This window comes from Vidua chalybeata, chromosome 4 (genome assembly GCF_026979565.1).
Source record: "Vidua chalybeata isolate OUT-0048 chromosome 4, bVidCha1 merged haplotype, whole genome shotgun sequence".
Taxonomy (NCBI): Eukaryota; Metazoa; Chordata; class Aves; order Passeriformes; family Viduidae; genus Vidua; species Vidua chalybeata.
Genome location: NC_071533.1, coordinates 60,980,704 through 61,006,043, shown reverse-complemented (window position 1 = coordinate 61,006,043; position 25,340 = coordinate 60,980,704). Strand labels below are relative to the sequence as shown.

General features: G+C 37.8%; 1 protein-coding gene across 5 annotated transcripts in view; it reads left to right on the top strand.

The window, feature by feature from the left end:
- Positions 1–25,340, top strand: part of PPP2R2C (protein phosphatase 2 regulatory subunit Bgamma) — a 193,539-nt gene that overhangs the window by 158,517 nt on the left and 9,682 nt on the right. For all 5 annotated transcript variants that reach the window (XM_053940769.1, XM_053940774.1, XM_053940770.1 and 2 more), the window contains 3 exons: positions 5,046–5,210; positions 17,320–17,489; positions 22,105–22,196. In XM_053940769.1, coding sequence (XP_053796744.1) covers positions 5,046–5,210; positions 17,320–17,489; positions 22,105–22,196 — 427 coding nt within the window. The remainder of the gene's footprint in view (positions 1–5,045; positions 5,211–17,319; positions 17,490–22,104; positions 22,197–25,340) is intronic.

The window sequence follows — 25,340 nt, the reverse complement described above, 5'->3', positions numbered from 1 at the left end:
TAAAACCGGTAGAGCTTGATTTGTAGGCATCACAGTTCCCTCCTTGTAATGAAAATAGTGTGCACTAAATGACTAGCAGGGGAAACCACTCAGAGAAATGCGTATATTAAAAGTGTAGAGCCTCAGCAGGACCACAGTAATCAATTACTCTAAACTCAAGCCCTGGCAGCTTCCATGAATTGCTATTGATTTCAACTGCTAGTCAGTGAATCTTTCTCAGGCTAGGCTGAAATGTAGGTGTGAGATGCAGACAAAATTAGTAACCTGAACAAACCTCTGTGGAAAACACAGAGAACAGCCAGGTTTGGTTGTTATGCTGAAGGTTATTTTTTGAAAGTGCTTAAATTTGCAAAAACCTAAGTCCCACGCAGAGATAAAAATGAAGTGTCATATCAGCATGTATTGAAATAAGAAATATGAGAGTTTTGTTTTTCTTGTGAAGTTATTATGGAAAATTTTGTCTGGCTTTCTAAAGAAAGCTTCTCCTACTCCATTGCAGTTGAATAAAGGGGGAAGGGGGGCAAGCAGTTTTTTTCTCAAGCTTTCTTCTGACCATAAAAACTGTTTCTTTCTTGCAGTTTACCCAGAAGTCATTTAAAAATTATTCCAAAACAGTGATAGAAGATTCAATCCTTTATATGCCATAGCTTATGAGCTACAAATTTGTTCTCTACATAATTCAGTTTCTTGTAGAATTCCTTGATGGTTTCAAGAAGACGAAGCAGCTATTTCTTTATGCATACTCTTCACTTCAAAGGGAATTTAATCTGTTTTGAGGAGGCTGCTATGTTTCCATTATCATACAAGGAAACTTATTCTGGGACCTTTTTTGCTCAGCAGGAACTCTGTGTATTTTCCACATTCTCATTATACATGTCTGGCATGAGCATAAAGCAGGCATGCTCATTTATATTCTTGCTGATCAAGAGGAGAAGTCTGATTAATATGAATTTTGGATCATGGTGAGGGTTGACTTTGTAACCTGCAATAAAAGAAACTTTCTGGAGTGACTTCTCCCAGAAGGGAATATTTCTGTTAGATCAGTGGCCCAGAGGCAATGGAACAAATTTTCTTCCTCCTGTTATCCTCATTTTGCTATCAGCTGCACAGCAGCAGCACACAATACTGGATTAGAACTAAACATACCATATAGCTGAATTGTGTACTCAGATCACATTCCTCACACTGCATATCATTGCAGGTTGTTAATCATGCTTTTCCTTATGCTCTTTCCTCTCTTGGAGGTTTTCTTCTCTCCCCCTCCCCCCTCCCTCAGATCTTTCCCTAAAGCTTCCTTGCAGCCAGGCCCTGCCCTGCTCACTCTCCTTTGTTATACTTCTGCTCTTGAATACTTTGGGAAGGCAACTCAGCCAAATTTAAGGCTACATTGCCTTGGAGTAGCTTTGTTGCCTTTCCCAAAATTGCCTTTCCTGGTCTTGTAGCTCTGCTAACCCAACTGTTAGTAGATGAGAACATCATCTCTTGCCATTGTAGTTGCCAAATGTACTCAACCTTTTATTTCCATTTTGCTGTGGAGAGCATCTATAAAGTCTGCTGCCTCTTCATAGCTTTGTCCTGTTCCATGGAACCGAGCAGTGGAGGGCAGGTCTGGTATGTAAGATAGCAAATAGTTAAGGGGGAAGGACATGTTCTATTTTTAAGGGGGAGGGATGTGCTCTATTTTTCGCAAGCAAGAAGATATTTTCTATTCCTTGTTTTAATGTTAATGAATTGAAAGACTGCCAGCGCATTCTAACCTTCCCTCAGTGCAAGTATCTACCAGGGATTTAAATGCCTTGTTCTTGTCAAGCATGTGTGGGAGTCAAAACAATATGGACATCTTTTTAATTTTCTCAGGGGATTTTTTTTTTTTTTTTGTTATGGCACAGAACCACTGACTTTTTTTGGACAACAGAATTATATCTAAGCACTCTGCCATGGTGAACTGAACTCTCTGTTCTCTCTGTCTTAGATGCATTTGATCCTAGGTGTTTTTCCCATACTCTGAAAATGAAGCAGATAACATGTGGTACAAGAGTCAGATGTGACTGGTATTTCAGAGGTGAGTGCAGTGGGGGAGAAGGACAGTGCCCCACTTGAGACAGCTCTCCACAAGATCTGATTTCAGGGGAAGGCAGTAGTGTAGGAGACAACTACAGATTTGTGCTATTACCATAGTTTTCTCTTTAGCAGTGGAATTTTCATTTAATCAGCTTCTGCCAGATTCCCTCTTGTTTCATGCTTTTCAAGTTCACCAAAGGCCCTGTTTCTGAAGCACACTGTTTGGTCTGTTTTTTTAAAAATTTTATTATTTTTTCCTGCCATGAAATGCTGTGCTTAAAAGAAAGACAAGACACAAAGGGAAGATAGAAAATAGAAATGAGAAATGTCTCATGGGAGATGCTTGCCCTTACCATTTCATGCTAGTTTAAATACAGTTCCCACACATCACATGTCAAGCTGTACTTGATTGTTTTCAAATAGATGGCAAAAATCATGAGAGGAGGAAAATGTTCTTTTGTGTAACATGTTCTTCTTTTGATATATTGGGTTCTGTAGCTGTCAAAACAAAGGCTGTTTTTCCATCTATTATTACAAATGCATTTGGGGTAAATCTCATCTGCAACTCTCTAGTCCCTTGGTTGTTTACTTCAATACATTGTTACTGTTTTAATTTTTCTAAATCTAGTGAAATGATGAATTTTAATTTTTGCTCTGGTCCTCAGTAGGAAAATGAGGTTCTTTCTTAGTGGAGATTTAGATCACGTCTGGAAGTGCAGTATGTTTGAGGTATTTTCTGCTTTTCTGGCAGGAGGATGGAATATTTAATTTCACTGTTCAGCATAGTTTTATTCATTTTACACAATGAAAAGAAATTCATCAATAGTGTCTTCAGCATCCAGAAAAATTATACTTACCATGACTGTTTCATATACTCCATTTATATTTTATATCTTTCTCATCACTCAGCAATTATTCATCTCTCTGTTGAGAGGTAAAATTCTTCTATTGAGTAACCATAATTTCTCTGAACTCAACAAAGCAATTCAATCCCGGAAAGCAACTGCTTTTGCTTAAAGGTGTTTCTTGAGAAAAATTCACCAAATACACATAACTGAATAAAGGTAATTTTTTTCTGTTGATTTTCAGGATTATTTAGTGATGCTTTATAAAAGAGGTAAATCAATGTCTCTACATCTTAACATTCATTGCACTTTTATTAATTATGATGGATTCTTGGAGATGGATGCAAATGTGATAGTACAAGTAAGTAGGAGTGCAGTTAAAATGCAACATTAATTCATTCCCAGTTGTTATTAAATGTCACAAGATATTAATAGTTTTGCTGATATTTTCCTTTCTAAACCACATGGGGAAAAAAAAAAAAAAAAAACCCAAAACCGCAACAGTGTGATGTGTGCACAGTCATCAAGATAATTATCTCTGAATCTTTTGTACTATTTCACTGTAGTGTTCCAGACCTATATTTTTGGGAAAGATCAAAGTATGGTGTGTTAAGGTGGTGATAGACAGTATCCCATTCCCACAGAAATTAATCAAAGGTCTTTGATTGGTCTTCCATTTGGGAAGTGGTCACAGTGGGAACAGAAAGAGGCTTAGTACCATGATATGTGATTTCTCTCCCCATCAATAAAACAGATTTTCTCATTTATCTTATCCTCTGAGATGTTTACATTTTGAACGTCAGCTGATTCAAATTTTATGTTCAGGGAATCTAGGCACTGAGATGATTTGTGTTTAGGGCACTGCACTGGGACTCAGTAGATCTGGGTTTGTTCTGTCATGCATTTCCCAAGTGATCTTATGCAAATCCTTTATTGCTTCTTGCACAAACTCATCAGTAAAATAGAGTAATGTTACTCCTCTCATTCGAAGGATTTGTTAACATTTGGATGGCTTATCTGTAGCAGATTGCTGAGGGCCATGTGAAAATGCACAATCTTATTTAAATGTACTGCTTTACATATATATGTATCCATCTTTCATTTTGTGCTTGTGTATCTATTGCTTTCTTCCAGCCCCCTCATGAGACTCTTACTTTCATTCTTTTCTCTGTAAGCAATCTTTCAGCCACTGGCCTTCTCCTCCAAACATGGGCTCAGTGTGGGTCCTGGGTTTTAAGGCAGGTAATGTGGAGTGGAGATACAAGTGTTGGAGAGGCACCATGTGAGTTGCACCTCATGTGGGTAATCTTTGGTGATTAGCTAATAAGTTTGTGCTTGGGAAACTAGATATTTGATGTATTTTTGTTCCAGATCATGTTCACTTAAATGATGCAGGTGTATGATTCTCAGTCGCAGAAACTCATACTGATTTTGGTAGTGGATGCCATTTACATAAAAAACACAAGAATGCCATTTCAGATACTACTTTATAAATATTCAGATAGCAAACCTAATACTGTGTGTAATTGCATATTTTTTTTAAAGGAAATTGTATTAGTATATATTCACCAAAAATTATTTGCATAAATACTTCTGTGTTTGCTAGATGTGCTTTTGCAAAAAAAAAAAAAAAAAAGCACCTTTTTCTTTTTTTTTGGGTCTTTTACCTTAAGCTACATGTATTTTTTAGCTTAAGTTGCATAATCATAAAAGCCAGTGAGCCTGACTGGAGTGAGCAGGTCTGAGCTGTGCATTGTTCCCTCTCAGTCAGCATTATCTGGGATAGAGCAGTTGTTTCAATAACAAGTACAGGAGATAGAGCTACCTGTTCTCTATTAGCTTCAATGAGGAATTGAAGTGAGAATCTATGTCCCTGCAACACTGTTTCTTTGATGTCTTTGCACAGCATGGATAAATGGTGACCTGCTAATGGCATCTGCAGTAAAACTGTGCAGACTTTGAGTTTTACATTGCTCTTTGGGTTTGGTATTAAGTGGACCAGGTATGGAAATTGAAAACTGTACTGCTACTAAACAAATTAGTATATCTTTAAAAGCATTACATGTGTGTACCTTTGCATGCTTCCTTCAAATAAGAGTCATGGTTTACCTGCATTTTTCTTGATGAAATTCCATTCAGACATTGTAGATATAAAGCCAGCCAATATGGAGGACCTGACAGAAGTGATTACAGCCTCTGAGTTCCATCCCCACCACTGCAATCTCTTTGTCTACAGCAGCAGCAAAGGATCCCTGAGACTCTGCGACATGAGGGCATCGGCTCTCTGTGACAAACATTCCAAGCGTAAGTCCTTGCTCCATGGAGCCCCAGATGGCATTAAAGTCTTACTATTCACAGACAGCATGTAGATGGGTGCATACCCTGTATCAGTTTCTCACTTGCAGGCACATTTGAAAAGAAAACAACAAAAAGAAGGATTTTTTGCACCTGTGCAAGTATTAGCTATGAACTTGGTAACAGTTGTGTCTGTGACTAGCTGCCCTTACAGTTCTTATTGCAGGGATCAGTGAAGAACCCAGAACTCTAATGAAATAAAGAGGATTCCTAACAAGTCAAAGAGGATGAGGGAGTATTTAAGTAGATGAGCATACTGGTTTGAATGCACAAGTACTGTTCTCAATGATAGAGCAAGTGAATTTTGATTGTCAGACTGCCTTCAAATTTTGAATCTGTTTTCTGAATTAGGAAATCTCAGTATCCTTCCTAAAAATGTAGTTCCACATTCCCTATATGTATTTTTTCAATTTTGTGTCTGAACAAACTCAGAGGAAATACAATAAGTAATCAGGACTGGGTGGTGGGGAGAAGGAGGGTGAAGAAAAAAATTTTATGTTGGTATAGAAGTTGTCATCTGTCCTACATCATTTAATGTAGCCTGTGAAATTTTTAGATGAACCACCAAATCATGATAGTTCATATCTGAAATGTACATAAGAAAAAGGAAGTAAAATTTTAAAATATGTGACTACCTTTGTTCTCAAAGTAAAAGCTGAAGAAAAATGCATGTTTATATTGTCTCACTATCAGCTCTTCGTGCCCTAGAGAAACAGTCTGTGGTTCTTCCCACCAGTAATCTGGCAAGCCTGGGCACTTTGCCTTGTGCAAATCACCTGTTTGTTCCTAATCTCCTGAGTCTGACAATGCCCAGACAAAGGCATCGTGTGGGTGGTTGCTGAGAAGCTGAGAACCTCATGAATGAACTGTGGTGGCTCTGCTTTAGTCACCTTCAGGATGAGGGCTCCTCCAGGACACCTCCATCTCACAGAATTAGGTCTTCAGTTTCTTTTGCCATGCTGAAACATTGGAAGGAAACTCAAGAGAAATTCTTTTAGCACCAGAGGTTTTATGCCATTCAGTGCCTACTTGAACCTGTTTGAGATAGGCAGATCTTATTAGTAGAGAAAAGAGAGGAGGAAAAAGTATACAGAGATTTAAATAAGACATAAGTGGTGCACAGATTTCATACATATGCTGTTTTTAGAACTGAAGTGAATTTAGTAAAAAGCCTATGACTAGGCCTTTTGACTGCAAGGAGAAATGCACATGCTCAGAACCTCTTAGGATGTGGTGTCCAATTATAAAAAATAACCTTCAAGGACAATTTCCCAAGCAGAGAAGTGTTTTACCTTTGTTAGCTGTATCTCCTTGTACTTGTAGGGGCAATTCAATACCATGAAGTGAAATGTGAGCATGACACAGTCTGACACAATGCTGTGAGTTATCTTGTCCCACTTAATTGTTTTGTTCTGTAATACTTCCATTTCTTCCTGCTAATAAGGCCTCCATGCCCCTGTAATTCAATGCCAAATGCCAATCAGAACTTATTAAAGCCACAATACAGCAATGCTGGATGAAAGAAGGCATTTTATGCCAGAAGGGAGCGCAAGGTCTAATGGTCATTGATTAAACCCCATTTTCCAGATCTATGAGTTAGAAAATAGCCATTTAATGTAGCATTGCTGCACTGAAGTCAAGTCAAGCTCATTGAAAATCTGAGTGTGTGCAGTACAAAATTGATACAGCAATGGTGGAACTTCCAAAGTGTTAAAAGGAGTCTGCCCATGTACTGCTGATTGGAGTGGTTTCAGTATAGCTCTCAGAGACAAGTGAAGTGAATTGTATACAGCCCACTGCAGCCTAAAAGGATATATCAAAAAACAGTCTGCAAAGTTATTTGCATGATTGTTTCTCTGGTACCTTGACTGTGCATCTGATTCCTCTTTATAGTTGCTAAATTTACAACTGGTGCATGTGCCTGATCAGTACCCTGCTCTCCTAGCTTGCCTTATCTTTCAGTCTTTCCCCAAACTGACTTCACTTTTCAAGCAAAACACCACGACTGGAGTTGCTGTAAACCCTCACATTATGGCATACAACCCTGCTTTCTCAGCACAGTCTAATATCACTGTGTGCTGTATTTCAGATGCTGTTCCAAGATTGTAATGGATGTTCATATTTTTAGGGATAAAAGATACAATGTAACACTTAACAAAAACACCTGGATAATGAGCCTATGTTGTGAACTTTTTCATTTACTCCTTTTCCCCTTATTTATTCAAATCTCTGTAGCTCTCACAAAGTCCATTGCAGCTCTTGTGGGAAGAGCCCTTCCATTTGTACAGGTTTAGAGAGTGCTATGAATAATTACTGTGCCATACTGTAAAAATAAAATGCATATTAATGTCTGTAGTGTAAGTCAACCATCCCAGGATGTTAATAAATTATAATGTCTTGAAGATTTCTGGTTTTCTAAGCTTAGTGGCAGAATCTCTCTTTTCAGCATTAGTGACAACAGCACTACAAGGTTTCCCTTATAAATCCTCATGGCTTTGACATAGATAAGATGAGACTACCTCCATATGTACTCATCCTTGGTGCCTATGCTGAGATTTAATAGCAAGCTGCCAATTTGTGTGATGAGTTGTAGTGGGGATATCTGTCCCTTAGAAAAATTATCTCAGACCGCCAAATCTATTTATAAGGCATTGAAAAAAATATCAGGTCAGTAGCTGAATTTTGAATGGTTGTAGAGATACTGATAAGGTGTAATAAAATGTGTTGTGTCTCTAATAGACAACCTGAAACTGCTTCTTATAATAGCTCTGTAATAGATTGTATAGTGCTGAGTGAGGATCACAAGAAAATCTTCTGTAGTTATTGCAAATGTGTATCAGGGAAAGACCACTCTGTAACCATAGAGCAGGTACATACATAATGCTGTTCTGTGTTACTGTCAGACTTTGCAAGCAGTGGGAGAGGATGCCATCTAAAATGTTCTGGAGAGGAGGTGCCAAAGAGCTGAACATCCCTGCTTGTTTAGAATGTTAGAGGAGTGAGACTGAGGAAGGTGTTCTTGCAGTCCACAGTGTTATAGGTAAAGATTCCAATTATGAGCAGCAACAAATAGGGAATTAATTACAATAATGTGGAACCTTTCACCTAAATAGTGTACTTGCCAAAGCACCCAAAGATTGCCTTTGAGACATCATCAGGCAACATTCATGGCAGTGCAGTGTAGAAAAAAGGCAGTGTATGGAAATCTGTATCAGCAGGAAAAGTATTGTTGTTAGATCAGTCAGTTGGGAACATTGAAGAAATAAAAGAATGAACCCCCATCTCAAATTCCATTAACTTTTATGCAAGGGGTTTAGGTGTCAAGGAAGACAAGCATAGGGATACTATTGCAGTAAGATCATCCTGACTAAAAATAAACTTACAGCAGCATTTGTTCAATTAACAAATAGGTGTTATTTTGGTTTTTATTTTTTATTGCTAATACTATGTTCAGAGATCCTCATAAATGTGCATGGAGTTAATATCATTTTTCTAAACAGCTGGTAGGCTAGATGAGTACATATGGCTGTTTCAACAAACCATACAATAAAGCAGTCAGTTAAACAAAACTGAGCATGTGAAGTCAGAAAAAAAATAAAGCGCTTTTTCAGTAGTTCATCAGAATTATTAAAACCATTATTAAATAGTAAATATAAACTGTATCGTTATGCAATATGGAAATGTAAGCCTCTCAAGAGTATAACTCCTGTTGATATTTCATGTAATAGCCTTAACAGCTTAAAGTCATTGCATACTTCAGAAGCTGTAGTAATTTATTTAAATTCTGTATGTTGCTTTAAGGGTTTTTTAGTATTCATTTCTTAATATGTATTTGTAGACTTAAAACCCTATTTCTAATTATCCATTACCCATGTGCAAAGTTTACAGCAAAATACTTCAAGGAAAGAGGAGCTGCAGTTCCAAGTTTCTTGCTCTGTGTGCTACAGTGATCTTAAAGACACCAGTTTTGAGGTTATGTAGCATTAGCCTTTGTCACCCCATGGGCTGGACAATCAGGATCTTAAAAGTGCAAAACTGTTTCCAGAGCAGTGCAGAGTGAATTCCAGGTTTGGCTTGTGACTCAGAGATGCCAGTCAAAGATTAAAGGGGTGGTTTTTCCATTGGGAATCCTTTTCCACATTTTTATTTGAAATCCAGGCCTGAAAGAAATGCCACCCTTTCCCCAAGGATAAATGCCACTGTCCTGTCAGTCAGGCATGTGACTCAGTTGGGTTATGTGGTGGGCTTTTTTGAGATTACCTTTGATTTTAAAGAATTCAGAGTCATGGAAGCAGCCAAGACACAATTCAACGATAATCTACTTAAACATGTTGAATTTTTAAAATTAAATTAATTATATTTACCAGTTGTTTAAAGCAGGTTGGAATTTCAGAGACAAGACACCTTTCAGACCTCTGACTGAATATGGATTATCTTTCATTTGCAACCACATGCACAAAAAAGCCAGTGACAGACTATCCCTGCTGGATTTGCTAATTAATATTGACCTTTCCAAATGAATGAATGATGCTTATTGTCTGACTGAAAAAGAGACAACTTGTTTTTCTTCTGTGTGAGCTTTACATCTAAAATACGCTTTTCATTTCTGCATCTGGTCTCATGTCAGGTCTCATGTCATCTGAGAGAGAGACAGTCATTGCTCTCCCTTTGTGCATAGAGAGGTCCCTGTCAAAATGATGCCCACTTCAGGCAAAATCTACAAGTTTTCATGTGACAGGAGTGAAACTTATCTGAGCTTCTGAAATTATTTGACCTCGTGCTTGATGAAGGCTTGTTCTCCTTATCCTAGTTCTGGATTTATTTTTAAGCATGCACTCCAAAGGCATATATGCATTGCTGATTTTATATCCCCAATGAAAAAATAATTTTGTAATTATGACTGTCACTAAAGGTCTGTTACTACAATTTCATGCATGCTAAACTAGATCCTGGAATGGATCCTTCCTTGTGCAGGAATCCCACTGAAATTTGGTAACAGACTGCCTTTAGCATGGGCTCCAAAGCTTCCATTCTGCTCAGTTTGGATGAATGTATAAAGACATTTAAATAAAGACATTTAAGACATAGCTAATGAAAATTCAAAAATGTTTCTGCAGAAACACAGTTATGTCTATGTAGTATTTCCTCCAGTTGTGCAAGAGATGTTAAAATTAAATCTGAGGAGAAAAAACCTGATTTATATACTTCTAGCTATCAAATACTAGGAGGAAAGAGAAAAGCCTGAAGCAATGGTAAATGATTTATGATTGAAGAGGTGTTTCATTAACCCCATCTCCTCCAGCCACACAGAGATAAAGCAAATAATTGCTGTAATTTTGATTTAATTATTCAGTCTATTAAAATTGCTGTCTTGTTTGCCTATTTTTTTTAATAGCAGCAAATACTGCTTTTTAATGTCTCATGAAATCAGCTTTCAAGATCTTTTTTCACTGGGGGGAAAAAACCCCACTTATCACTAATCTTATTTATCAAGATCAGAAAGACTTACACATCAGTTTGGCTGTAGAGCAGTAGTAGTTTTATGTCCCATTAACTCCTTGGGATTGCTCACAACACGTGGCATTAAACATGCACATAAGTCTTTGTGAGACCCAGCTTTAAAGAGGCTTGATCTTCTAGATTGGCTTTGTGTTTTTTCAATTCCTTTTTGCTCTTTAGCACCATTTCTCTTTATTAACAAACTCACTGGCAAAGTTATATTAATCTAAGCAACTCTGTAGTGAAGCTCCCACCCACTGATCTTTAGCTATTGATCTGGCTTTGCCTTTCAGCACTAATGCACCCTCCCTTGTGGTTTGTGACAAGCTGCAGCAACTCAGTGCAGATGGTAAAACAGATTCTTAAATATTGATTTGAGGCTCCACTTTTAAAAGCCATGCTCTCTAGAGGTATTGATGAGAAGCCTAGTTTTAATACTGGGTCATTGGATAAAGGAATGCTCTATGGTGGGTGAAATTTCAGACTCGTGGTGTGAAGGTAGGGTCAGAATTTTGCTTCGAGTAAAAGAAAGAAAATGAGATGTGGAAGTGACCAGGGCACAAAGAGGTGCCCTCTGAATTATATAAAAGCGAGTAGAAAATTGAAATATAAAACAATACTTCTTTTTAGTTTAAAGCAGGATAAATAGCTACATGCTATGGTAATGTAAAATGTTAAACAAATGTGTTTCACAAAATAATTGTGTTTTAGATTGCTTATGAAAGCAGATTCAAAAACTTCCTCTCCTGTATAACCATATTAATCAGTGTAGACCAAGAAGGCAAGATTGTCACATTAGCAGAATATTCTATTATTGAAAGAGAATTTCCAAGGGAGATGAATGTATCAGTGGATTGGTTTAATACAAAACAATAAAACATTCAGAGATAGTGAAAGATAGAGTAAATAATAATGGTAAATCAAATTATTATCATGAATAATGAAGCTAGAAGGTATAAAGAGACCATGAATTTCAATGGGAGCTTGCAGTTGGGCTTGATTCTCTTAGAATGAACTGAGGTACTCTTTTGCATTAAATTCTGAAATAGATTTTAAACAGTTCATAAAAATGACCATACTTGGGCAGACCAGAGGTCCTTCTAGCCCAGTTCTGGCTCTCATATTGGCAGTAGCAACAGAAAATGTAAGAACAGACCAAGTATAATCTTTGCCCTCTGCAATTTGCAGCTGGAAACTTGAGGTTCAGGGACTTTAGTGGAAGTGAACTTAACTGCATTCAACAATACTGAAATGGATGTTTGGGGTTTTTTCTTTCTCTGAAGTTGTGCAGTTACTCTTGAACCTGTGTGTATTTTTTACCATTCACAGTATCTTTCAGAAAAGTCTTTAGTAGCTTAATTAGGTATAGTATGAAGGACCATCTTCTCTCTGCCTGCCCTGTCCTAGTTTCGCATGGTGACCCCTACTTGTGGATTGGAAGAGACAGTGTACAAAGTGAACTGTCATTCCCTATTTATCCTTTCCATGCCGCTCTTAATTACAACCCCCTCGGTCTTTCCTAGGTTGAGAGACTCCAGTCTATTTAGCCATTCCTTGCATGGAAATAATTCGGTACTTCTGGTCATTTTTATTGCCCATTTTTATGTCTTCTTGAGATCTCTACCATATTAGAGATAAGCCCAGAACTATGCTTAGCTCAAGATGTAGCATTTCTTGAATTAAACAGCACAAAAAAAAAAAAAAAAAAAAAAAAAAAAAAAAAAAAAAAAACACCAAACTTTCTGTGTTGAACATTAGTAACAAGTGTCATGTATTTTAAAAAAGAAAGAATATTAGTATTTCCATAGAAGCTCAAATGAAATTTAGTTCAGGTTTTTGATGCTAAATGATGAAATGTATGTGGTAGAGCAAATCACAGCTGACCTGGGAATAGTGCTAATTTGCCATTTAAAATATTATAGTTCAAGAATTTGTTATTTTTGTTAGTTTTTTTTTTATTTAACATCTATTAGGAAAGCATATTTGTTCTTCCTCCTTTTCTTCCTGTGGCTAGTCTGTCAAGACCAGTGAAATCCCATACATTTCGAAGTACTGTTTCCCAATATGTTCTAATCAGGTATTGCAGCCATTTTCATTTGGGATCTGGAATTAAATAAGGATTTAGTTCAAATGGTAAATTATTTGGCCTGAGACTGAACCCATTTTGTGTGTTTATGAAATTAAAGCCCAGTGAGGGATTACCTGGTCCACCACTGGTATTTCCAGGTCCAGTTGAAATTCACCTGTTGTTTGTGTACCAGTACAATCCAGAGGTTGATCTGTAATAAGTTCTTAATTTAGTCTAGCTGCAGTATGTTTATTTGCTTATATAATAAAAATGAAAAATTGTTTTCCCTGTCATGTTCCATCAACTTTGTTAGCCCTGGTCTCTTCCATCCTCTCCCTCTCAGTAACCACACTGCCTCTGTTTCCTCTGTTGCCAAAGTTGTTTTCATCCCTTTGTAGCTGTGACCCTTGAACAGGAACTGGATCATTTTCTATGTCCATTAGCTGTCTTTGGAGGGAGGGAGAGATCTATTTCATGGTGCAGGATTTCCAATTATTTTAATCTAAGTAATAACAAGTGCTAAAAAACCAGAAATTTCCAGAACAGGATACAAACTATAAACAATATCCTCCTAAAAAAAAATAAATAAAAGCTTTAATAAGTTATTATTTGTTTGTAAGTAGAAAGAAAATAGGGTGTTTTTTTTTGGTTTTTTTGTTTTGGTTTTTTTGTTTTGTTTTGTTTTGTTTTTTTTTTTTTGTTTTTTTTTGCTAGAGAGAATGAGCCTTTAAATCTGTCTATAAATTTATCCTGTGACTGATGGAATTTCTTACAAAATCCGTGGAGCAGATTTCTCTTCATTTTCAAGTTTTCCTTCTTGTGATGATTTCAGGAGGAATACAGGATTTTCTATACTATGTCAGATTGTGACACTGCACCCACCATAGAAGACAATTTTAGCATTATTTTTAATATTTCTTAAAGTTCACATATGCCAGAATTTACACCCTGCAATGATTAAAGCTCTGCCCAGCTGCTCGTTTAGAATTGAACTTGAAAATTACTTTGGGTTAGATTTTGTTTTTCTTTACTGGATGAATTTTTTCCAATAAATAGTAGTTTCAGGTGTGTGGAATCAGGCAGTTTCAGTGTGTTGAATTAATGAGAAGTTGAGGTGGCAGCACCTGTGACCCCCAGAGTGCAGATGACAGCCACAAGGTGTTAGTGTACCACACTTCTTTTGGCTACTGCCAGAGGCACCTGCTTTCTTTTGGCCAGTGTCAAGGAGGGAAGCTGTGAAATGGACCTTTCCAGCTCCTCTTGCTGTTCCTGGCCATTTTATTTATTTAACTTTAGATATCTCCATATTAGAGATGCCTTTCCTATCCACTGGAAAAGGAATATTTCCATTCTGCATTAGATCAGAGAAATTCACAAGGAAACAAGAATATTTTTTTATGAGGGATAAGACTTTGTTTTTCAGCAGATGGTACTTCCTTTTAAGAAAGAAGCAGCATATTTTTATGCTACAGATTTTCTTCAGGATTCAGGAAGACAGTGCTCTGGCAACTATCCTTCAATGAACCCATCCTTCTCTGCAAAGTCTGGACTTCCATAAGAAGCTACTGTGGCTTTTAACTTCTGAGCTGTGCAGAAAGGAATTGAGGATTTTTTTTTCCCTAAGCAGACTGCCCAGTTTACCCATGTGTCTGCTGGTGGCATAAGGGGCAGGAACAGTGTCTTCCTGGCAGGCTCCTCTTTAAACACTGGCTGCACTCAGAGATATGCTCTGCTTTCCTCAGTAATCCCATGATACTTCTCTGTGCCAGAGTCCTGTCACATTTAAGTCAGAGCAAGTGTCACGTGAGAACTCAGCACATCATGTCATCTGTGATTCCTATGTTCATTAGGTAGCTAGAAAGATAACTTTGTGTCTTTCATGTAATTAGCACTGTGACCATTATCAAAAACAACAGAAATGAAAGTTAAATACCCTTTTTTTAATGGCAGGTGATTTTATTAAGAAATTAATGATGAAATTAATTAAAGAATATAATAGAATCTGTAATCAAATATCAGTAAAGTTTAGATCTAAAAAGATTTAGATATAGAGAAGTAAGGTAGCTTTGAAATCTCGTGTTTCAAGTATTGATTGCTCCCGGGCACAAGAGCAGCCTCTAAAAGATAAGTCTTAACAGTAATAAACAGAAAATGTGTTTTGGAAACCAAAACAGACTCATGGCTTTTTCCTTTCAGCTTGGAGAGGTCAGGGCTGAATTTGAATTGCTTGCCTGAACTGAAGTCCAAGTCACAAGGCTATCACTTCAGCTTCACTGCTGTTCTGTCTCCAAGTACTCCACTTGGATTAGGCAAACTGAAGGAAGATTGTGCTTTTTTGCAGTATGTGCATAACCTTATGTTGATGCTAAACCAGAAATAGCCAAGCCCCAAGAACACTCTCTCACCTGCATTTCCTGAGGCTAATGCCTTGTTCTGGTTGCTCAGGCAGATGCAGGTAGTTGCTAAGCTTTCTCTTCTTTTCACTGGGAGCTGCTCCTGAATTTCCTGTAACAACTTTCCTGTGCTGGTTATGCTGACTAGAGGAACTATCTCCAAAGAATTGCTGCTACTAAAATTTCTACTGCTGTCTTTCTCTCTGTAGTGATATGAGGCTTTCATGCCTCTGTTAGTTCCACAGTTAATTAATCTAAGTCGTTCTAATACTTAATACAGTAAGCATAGAAAAGCAATAAATGGGGCAGATAAAGAATGAAGTTGTTTAATCTCATTAATTAACAAAATGCAGAATATTCAGGTACAAATATCACTCCTCTTCTAATCACTGGGAGTTGGATACGCCACATAGAGCCAAGAAAATATATCTAAGCTATAAATGAACGTGTAGTTCAGTTAGAGTGGGTCTTGGTTTTTTCTTTCCTGGTTTTAATAGCAGCTTCACATCATAATTAGGAGGATGAAATTCCTGCCAGCCAAGTTTGTACTTTGGACAGATTAAAGGGAAGAGGTATGAGAAATGATAATTGCTTTGTGCTCATCAGACTTCTCTTGAAAATCTGACAGGATAATTACAAAATACCTGCTTTGCAGAATGTCTAGGCAAAATTTTAAAGAGCTATTTAAAGTTGTTCATTTACAGTCTATCTGAAAAGTTTTTTACTCTTTTTGAAGTAGTTCATTACCATTCAGATGTGTGGTGCATGTTTAAATATAGACCTTATTCTCAAGTGCATGCCTGGCTGCATTCCACTGCCCACCCCCAAAGAAAATTGCCCATAATTTTTTGCATTACCCCACATACTTCACCCACGTACTCACCCTTAACTTTCAGCAGAACATTATTTCACCTAATGGAAACTAACCTTGTTGCTTCCAGCAGTCTGAATCATAGTCATGGATGAAATAATTGAGAGAGAAATGTTCCAATGGACTATACAAAAAACTTCATTTTGACTGACAGTAAAAAGTTTTTCTGCTTTCAGCATGCTTTCATATTTCATCACATGGCTTTTCTTCACCTGCTTTTGAAACTTGAAAATGAAGCTCACTAAATTGCCAATTTTCAAAGAATATTCTAGGCATATGTCCCAAAACCCTACGATTTTCTGAGAGTTAAAGGACCCTGAAAGCCAGACCTTCTACTGAAGTTTACCACAGAGGTCAGTTGGATCACAGGGACACAGATACCTGCAGAAAGACAACAGAATTGCTCTAAGCACCCCTGATGGAGGGGTAGAGTCATCCAGTACCATTCTTATGTACAGCTGAACAGGGATGACCAATCTCATAGCTACAAGAGCTGGATTTTCACGTATGAACATCGTGTAAGCAATATTTCATGACCTGATGCCTTGTCAGATCACACTGAACCGCTGACCATCCCATTAAGGGAGTTCAGTGCTTTCCAGAACTGTCAGCAATTGCACACCAACTATGTAGTTCATGCACCCACATGGTAAAGCCAGGTCTATTTTATGCTCACCTCTCAGGAAGAGGTAATTGCAATTTGCAGTTGCTTTTTAGAATTCTCGTCCTTCATCTTGGATGCCTTCAAACATGACCAGTGCAGCCAGGCCAGCTGGTTCTGGCAAGCAGGGCAGGCTTTGAGAAGCCACCTCTCCCAGGGGTGGCAGGACATGTGACACCACATGTACACACCTTTCATGTGACAGGGACACCTGGATTTTGGGTATGTCGCGAAGCGGGGTATGCAGACCCCAGAAAGGATGAAGGATGAAATGCCTTGCTATAGGTATCTGTAATCAACTGAACAGTGTATTTGCATAGTTTCCCAAAGTCGTGCTTTGATTTCATCGTTATAACATTAATCATTGTAATGTTTGAAGCTTACAGTTTGTATTTTTATATAAAGTTAAAAGAATTAATTAAGTGCTGGATATACAATTCATTCTATATCGTGTTCCTTGGTAGATTGAATTACATATTTCACAAGAAATGCACACTTCAGATTTTACAAGAGAGCATTTTTATACAATTCTGATTTCTGTCTTTTGCTTCTTTTTCTTTGAACAGTTTATGAAGAACCAGAAGACCCCAGTAACAGATCATTTTTTTCAGAAATTATCTCTTCAGTGTCAGATGTCAAATTCAGTCACAGCGGTAGATACATGCTTACAAGAGATTACCTCACTGTCAAGGTTTGGGATCTGAACATGGAAACAAAGCCTGTAGAAACGTACCAGGTAGGAATCACCTATGTCTTAAAATGCAACATTACAAAAGGATCTCAGTGTTCAAAAACTGGCTGTTTCTGTAAACTTCTCATAACCTTATCTGAGAAGCAGCAAGCTAAGAGAATCAAGGTGGTTAAAACCCTCACAGTGGCATCCTTATAGCAGGAAAAGGGCAATTGCAGCATTAGTAAGGAAGTCTAAAGCCTGGGGAGTCAAGGTAGCACTCCCTGTGGATTGGGCTCTTGAAAGAAATGATTATTCTAACAAGAGAAATCATCTCTTCACTTTGGCATCTGCTTTCAAATGATGTATTTCACTACTAACATTTAAAAGGAACTGAGGGAAGAGATTCTGTGTGTTGCTTAGCACTCTGCTCCTGGTGGAACTGCTGAAAGTTTACACCTTTGTCATTTCAGAGCTACTTTTTACAACTTGATCTGTTTCTCCCTTGTGCCTAGCTCTAGAAGTGCTCCATGTTAAACCCTGGCATCACCACTGACACAGCAGCTCACAAATGCCAGACAGACACATCTGGTTGCCTGAATTCATTGAGATATTATCCAGACAAAATGCCAGTGGCTCCAGCCAGCACTAAGTTTGTACTCTGACATCTGTTACATTTGGCAATAGAGGGCTGAGCTTACATTTTTTGACTCTGGCTTGAAGAAGGAAAATATGTCTGTGACACAGAAGCTGCTTGTTATGAAAATGCAGTAAGAAAAAAAATCCGTTACCTAAAAAAGTGTATGCAAAGTAGGAAAAATGTCATTCATCTGGCTTGTGCTGCTCACTGAGAGACAATCCTGTGCTGAATAAGGCCCTTGTTTTCTGTGTCTAAATAATAGCAGGTGGGATACAGTAGCTCACAGTAATTATAATTAAGATTGTTTTTTTAAAACCATGATGAGAATTTGGTCGCATTTCTTGTCAAAACAAAACAAAAAAAAAAAATCCAGTATTTTTTACCTAGCATTTAGTAGACAGAGTGGGCTCTAGTGTTTTACAATGCATACATTTCGGTGGAAAATGTTCACTGCTCAGTGTCTTAATATTGGAAAATCTGAGCCTGTTTGCCTTTAAGTATACAGAATTGGGTTTTATCTTAAAATGACATTGCATTAAATGCTGAATGTGTTAGAAATGTTGATATGCTGTGAAAGTGGAGTGGGAAGGTAAGGCTGAGACTATGTTTTGTATAATAGAATAGAATCTCAGTTTTGGGGAATTTAGGTAATATATTGCTTTATACCTATGCTAATTTAGTAGGCAGCCTTGTCCCTGGAGAGGAATAGCTGGTCAAGCCAACCTGTTTGTTTTGATTTTGAAACCTGCTTTTATTTCCTCATGTAGACAGCTGTGAAACAAGCTGGTCACTTTTAAATCAGTCTGGCACCCAACAGTAGGGCCAATTAAAGTTATATTTCTTCATGCTGAGATGGGGAAAAATGAGTACTGATAATTGCAATACTGAAAAATGAGTACTGATAATTGGGGAAAATTGAGAAGTTTATAGAAAAAAAACCCAAGACCCACAACAACAAAACCCCGTATATAATATAAAAAAAAAAAAACATACAGCAAAATATAAGAGTGTTCTTAAATCTTTGGGTTACCCTTCACATTCAAATATTTATCCTTGTAAAGATATGTAATGTAATGTAATACATGTGTTGCTGGGCATTGCAGTCAACTAAAGGAGAATCTGTAACTAGGGGCCTTGGGAAGCCAATAGCACAGAATTCCGTGGGATTCATGTGATCCAACTGCTCTGAGAACCTTTCATGTTTTTAAGCTACAGAGAGTAGAGAATTCTGTCTTAAGAAAAAGTGGTTTAAATTACTCCCCTAAATAATTTGTCTTAGAGATATCTCTCACAAACCTAAATCTCATATATAAACTTGGCAATTTCTCAAAAGGTTTTTTTGGAGTAGATCACTGTAAGGCAACAAATAAACCTAACATTTTCAGTTATGTATCCACATAATTATGATGACTATACATCATTAAAAGATCAAAAGGTGTTCATTAAAAGACTGATTTTCTCATTTCATCCACTGCATGGTAGGCACTTAGATATTGCCTAGCTGCAATAGTGAGGATCTCAACATTAGACTTCACACAGAGTTGTAATAAAGAGCAGAGTCCATAACTGTGTTGCTTCATTATCAGCTTACAGTTTTAATATTAAAAACCCAACACACAAAAATGAGTTCCTCATACAGGTTCTTTTTTGTATCAATGCTGTGGCTCAAACAATGCTATTGCATAGAGCAGCTGCTGCAGCCCTGCTGAGCACATTATCTGCTGACAGTGTTTCAACATGATTTTCTTCTGTTTGTGTCACACAAAGAAAAAAGGGCAGAGTATGGTCACTGGACAGCACTAAAAGAGCAGTGCAGTGGAATGGCCAGAGCTTGAATGCTGCAAGGCAACCCTGCCTAACAGGTTACTCTTCTGATGCTGCCAGGTGAATTACCCCAGCAGAAGCCTTAGGAGCAGCAAGATGAGCAGATTCATAGCTGGTTAATGGCTTGATCCAGTTTAGGCAGGGTCTGTAGCATAGGGATTTGGACCAATGTGTCACCTACCTGTGAAATTCCTGGTAGTGTCTATTCAGTCCCAATAAAATAGGTCCCTGCATAGCTGTGTTGCTGTGTTAGTCCAGAGCACAGAATTGCTAGATAATTCCATGAGGGTCAGATCTAAAACATTGCAGTGAAGGAAAGGTCCTTGGTAATTAGTGAGGAATTAGTTTGGTTTGCTTTCAAGCACTATTGATATGTGGTAAGAACAAGGTGTAACAAACAAGGAAAATCGATTTTACCCTCAGTTGGTAGAGACAGATGAATATGCCAACGTTCTGACTCTTTCTTGTCACTGACTCTGAGGGTCTGAATGTGCTCAAATGTGGTACTCAAAAGATCCACATAAGGAACAAGGTGGTTTCCCAAGGCAGTAGGGTGAGTCTGGCAGTCTTGACAAGGTAAGACATCTGAGAGACGAATTGCAAAATCCTTTTTGACAAAGCTGATAGAAAGGCACAGCTCCAAGCTGTGGACTTGGACACACTTTGCAAAGGGTGTGTACATGACAGTGGTCATGACAGATGGCTGCTGGAAATGGTAACAAGAGAAAGACCTAGAAATGACAGTCACAGAGGCAAATGTGAGCTACTTCCTTCTGTCTTACCCAGCCTTTCTATTTCTTCCAAGTATTGGGAGCTCACAAGCATGACAAAGGAAAGAATTCCAGTTCTGTAACATATTACACTGCTAACATAAAAAGGTTTTAAGTAAAGAGAAAGGAAAGGATTTAATTACAGAGTGTAGGAAACTGCATCAATAGTAAAAGTGTTGTGACTCACTGTGATGGTAAATGCATTTAATTGTGGAATGTTCTATCTGCCATTTGCCAATTAATTGCTGTATAACGCATTATCTGTTCATAAACAGTTCAGTGTTCATTTATTAATGAAAATTTGTCCATAACTAAAATTTATAATCCTTAATAATCTTACACTACAAATGTTCTTTGGGTACTGTACAATTTGACTATCAAAAATGGGTACGTTTAAGGAAAATCCAAGTGAAAGGTCATTTTCCCTCATCTGGTCTTGATAGAAGTTATTTTACTAGAAAAAATGTTTGTGCTCTCAGGCCAGAGGAGGATGCTGAGCATCTATGAGCAGGAACAGTTTCACTTGCAAAAACCTGTAACCTCAGGATGTCATAGCTAAAATACCCTTGGGCCATTGGATTGGTGTGTTTCTCCAGGAGGTCACCTACTTTGTTTTACAGTTTGTAAGTTGTAAGTGCATTAATAAATTCATCTAGGCAGGGATTTTCTACCTTATTATTTCCTTATGGAATAAACCAAATAATCCAGAAGAAAAACAAATCAAATTAAGAAAAAAAACTGAAACAGTTTGTATGAGATCTCTTTATGATAATCTTTGTTCAGCAGAGATGTGTGGCCTAGAGGAGAGAGATCTTCTGCTGGGCAGTCTCACTTTTATAGTTAGTGAGAATTTGCAATGTTTTTAAGTCTTGGCCAAACAGGAGAAATCCTTGGGCTAAATTAGTGTTCTTGTTTGCAGCCTGTGCAACTACAACTTTGTGCTGTATTTGACTTCTAAAATACCTTACAAAAATAAATGTAATACCAAAAATGTTCTTTTAATAGAGCCAAGTTCTTTCTGCCATAAGTGAGAGTCCACTTGGAATATGGCATTTTTGTTACTATTTAAATTAGATTTTTTGCACATTAATTAGCCCATCTAGGGTATCAGCTGCTGAAATGTCTCTGGGAATTAGGCTAGCAGTGAGAAAATCACCCAAGCAGGAAACAAATATGTTGAAGAGGGGTGGTCTGCAGCCTGCTGAGGGAAGCATGTTTTGTGCCTTCCTGCAGCAGTAATTCTGTAGCACCTGGTTAACTGGGCTGTGGAAGAGGACAGTTAGTTTCTTTGGAGCTTAAACACAGTATCTTCTGCAGAGCTACCAATCTATGCAGCATATTTTGAAAGTGAACCTAGGAGATAACACAAAAAAAAAAGTGAAGGGCTGGTTGTGGATTTTTATATTTTCTTTGATTTCAAGAATAACAGTTATTTTCTTTAAAACAGGTCCATGATTACCTTAGAAGCAAGTTATGTTCCCTCTATGAAAACGACTGCATCTTTGACAAGTTTGAATGTGCATGGAATGGATCAGACAGGTAATCAATCCATCCTTCTGTCCATCACTGTCCTCATTTAGCAAAAGACCTCCCATATGATGGGAGCAAACTGAAAGTGGTTACAGGTGATTATTTTCCACATCAATGTACAGAATCACATGCCAGTGTTTGGGTTGATAGATGTTTGGATGTTTGTGCAGTTGTGTCTCTGCTTTAGAAATGATGTATGCCTTAATAACCTTGGCTCTTGCCTCAGGGGAAAAAACTCTTCAAATTATGTCCATTTTCACCCACATCATAAATAGGCTGCAAAAGCTAAAAAGAATGGTGCCAACTCACAAAATCCCAGCAACACACTAAGGAAACTTACATGATCCTGTATTTGCACATGAGCTACCCCAGAAATTCAGTTCACTTACTGGAAATGGGTTTGAGGAAGGACCATCACAGGCACCCACTGATTCTCTACAAAATGCTTCCCAGGGACACTTCTGATACCTCCCTCCATCAGAGCAGTCCCTTTCCCCATGCACTGATGGAGAGATTCTTGTTTTTATCTTGGACATTGTATCTTGTTGGACATTTTAATGAGGAATACTGGAGCAAGTCAGAGAGTACAAGCAAGGATTGAGTGGGCTAGTGCCCTAATGCTGGCAAATGGTGGCAGTACTTTGTGGAGCAGAAATATGGTACAGGAATAGCTGAGCAGCCAAGAGGACTGGGTTAATAAAATGGATCAAATCCAAGACTATAATTCAAGGTGAGGATTTTAGTTAAAAAAAGAGCACAAACCTTCTTCTTAGCAGTTGGAAACAGCTCTCAGGGACATTTGTATGCTAGGTGACTTTGGAAGGGATTAGCAGTCTACAAAATGCATGTGGAAGAGAGCACAGGAGCCAATACTGAGTGACACATAGTGACTCCTGGTTCATCAGAGTTAGGAGCCAAGAGGCAGAAGTTTGGCACTGAGCCTAGAACTGCTCCTTCAGCTCAGCCTCTCATTTTGGAAAACAGTCTGTCTCATTGTATTGAAGCAGGCCTGCCCACCCTGGAGTGGGCAAGGGCTGTGAAACAGGCAGTCTGAGACATCTGTGAAAGACAAATATGATCCTTGCTTGAATGGGCAAGACTGGGCTATCCAGCAGAGAAAGGGATAGTGGTGACATTATGTTGGGCTCTTATTCAAAGACCTTTGAACTGCATTTACACATTTCCTGTCCCTCATCTCCAAGGTGGATGAACTCATCGAGCAGATGGACAGCTGCTCTAAAGAAGAGAGGCCAGGACTTTGGTTTTCATCAGCTTAGCAAAAGAGAAGCCAAGATTTTACTTGTTTGTAGTAAGTATACCAAGGAGATATACATAGGGCGGAAGAGAATCTAGCTAACATAAATGTGAATGATAATGACACAACAGTGAGCAGGTGTTGAGAGTCAATGGGTAGTTATAACCCAGAAATTAGAGGTAGTTCATACCTGTCCAAACAGTGGCAGGCTATCTTCCCATCCTCAGTGGTGGAGATACAAGAACCCCAACTGTTCTGATGGTGGTGCTCAGGAAATTTGTGAAAGCAGTTATATGTAACATTGCTTAAAATTGCAAGTCTGAATTTGGAAGTGCAGAACAAGGTCTCTTCTAGTCCTGTGCTCCACGAATGCAGATCAGTATTATGCTATGCACTGGGTAAGGGGCACCTTCTCTTTGGACTACTTTCGTTTGCTCAGTTCCTCTACCTGCCCAATGGAAAGAGTCTGTCTTTGCTAAAAAATTGAACTTTAACCTTTATCATTCATTATGCAAATGAAAAAATATATATATTCCATTATCTCTAATGCCTGCATGCCAAAGTGATTTCTTTTTTGACAATAATTAACTCAGCATTGAGTATCCCCTGTGATACCAACTGCTGGCCATTTAAAATTACATAGATGGACCACACTGAGCAAAATACTTCTCAGATTGCTGTCACTGCAACTTGAGCACCAGCTGTTGTGGCTTTTTTTATGGTCAGAGGTTGGGAGTGACTCACAGAAAGTTTAGTGGAAGATCCAGGTTTTGGGGCTTTTCTCTGAAGCTCCCAAAACAATGCATGAATGGTTGTTTTAGCAGAGGGTTTTATCAGTGTGGTTACAGCTTGAGTTTGGCCCTACTAGAAATATCAAATTTAATGCATTTATTGGAAAACAGACAGTGCTAATTCCTGCCTAACTCTGGCACAGAACAACAATGCATTCATATCATGTAGATATTGGGAAACTTTTAAAAATATCCAGGATTTTTCAGGTATTTACAAACCATTTTGCTTATCCTTGATAGGAATTCCTAGTGCACTTTACAGGATGGGCAGCCACTTACTCCCAGGCCTAGAGTCTCTCTCCTCTGGCCAGATGAAGTGCTGCTGTCCTCATTAGTGTAGTAAGACCACTCTCTGGATAGCTGCCTGGTAGTAATGGAATTCTTGTTCAATATCAGGGTTTAAAGTGAGTGTAATATTTTCATTCCTACTTGACAGATCAGAAAGATCAATGCAGGGAGTAATTATTAAGTGGGAACATTAGATTGTGAGGGCTTCATTTATTGTACTGCCCAGACACTGAGGCATTATTAGTCATGCACAATTACCAAACCCGTCACTAAACACAATGTGCTGCTCTAGATTGTAAGAAACTCTCGAGTAGAGGAGCTGGAAACATTTGAGAAAAGAAAGTTTAATTTAGTTATTTCTTTTTAGGAGTCAAATGTATCAGAATTGATGCTCATATTTTGATTCACTCCTTTGAGCTCCTTGCTTTATGAGTATGACAAGTATTGCTATACATTACCAGAATATTTTTTTATTGGAGGATCATAATTTAAATAATACTTAGGTACCAGTTCATTTGAACAGTAAGGTCACTTAATTTGAGTCTCTTGGTATGCAGTTTTTAAAAAAGGACTATTACAAAAGGTAAAAATTACATATTGACAATTGTACTCCAAAGAGATGCTGCAGCACTTAGATTGTAAATCCATCTACATAACAGTAATAACTGCAGTTCTAAATGTATTGTTTTTATCTTTTGCAGACTTCAAAGCTATAACAACAATTTATAGTGACAGGATTGTTCAGCTAAAAATGAAAGTGTGTTTATTATTTAGGTGAAAATACTTTTTATTAAGTTTTGTCATTACTAAGAAGTTAAT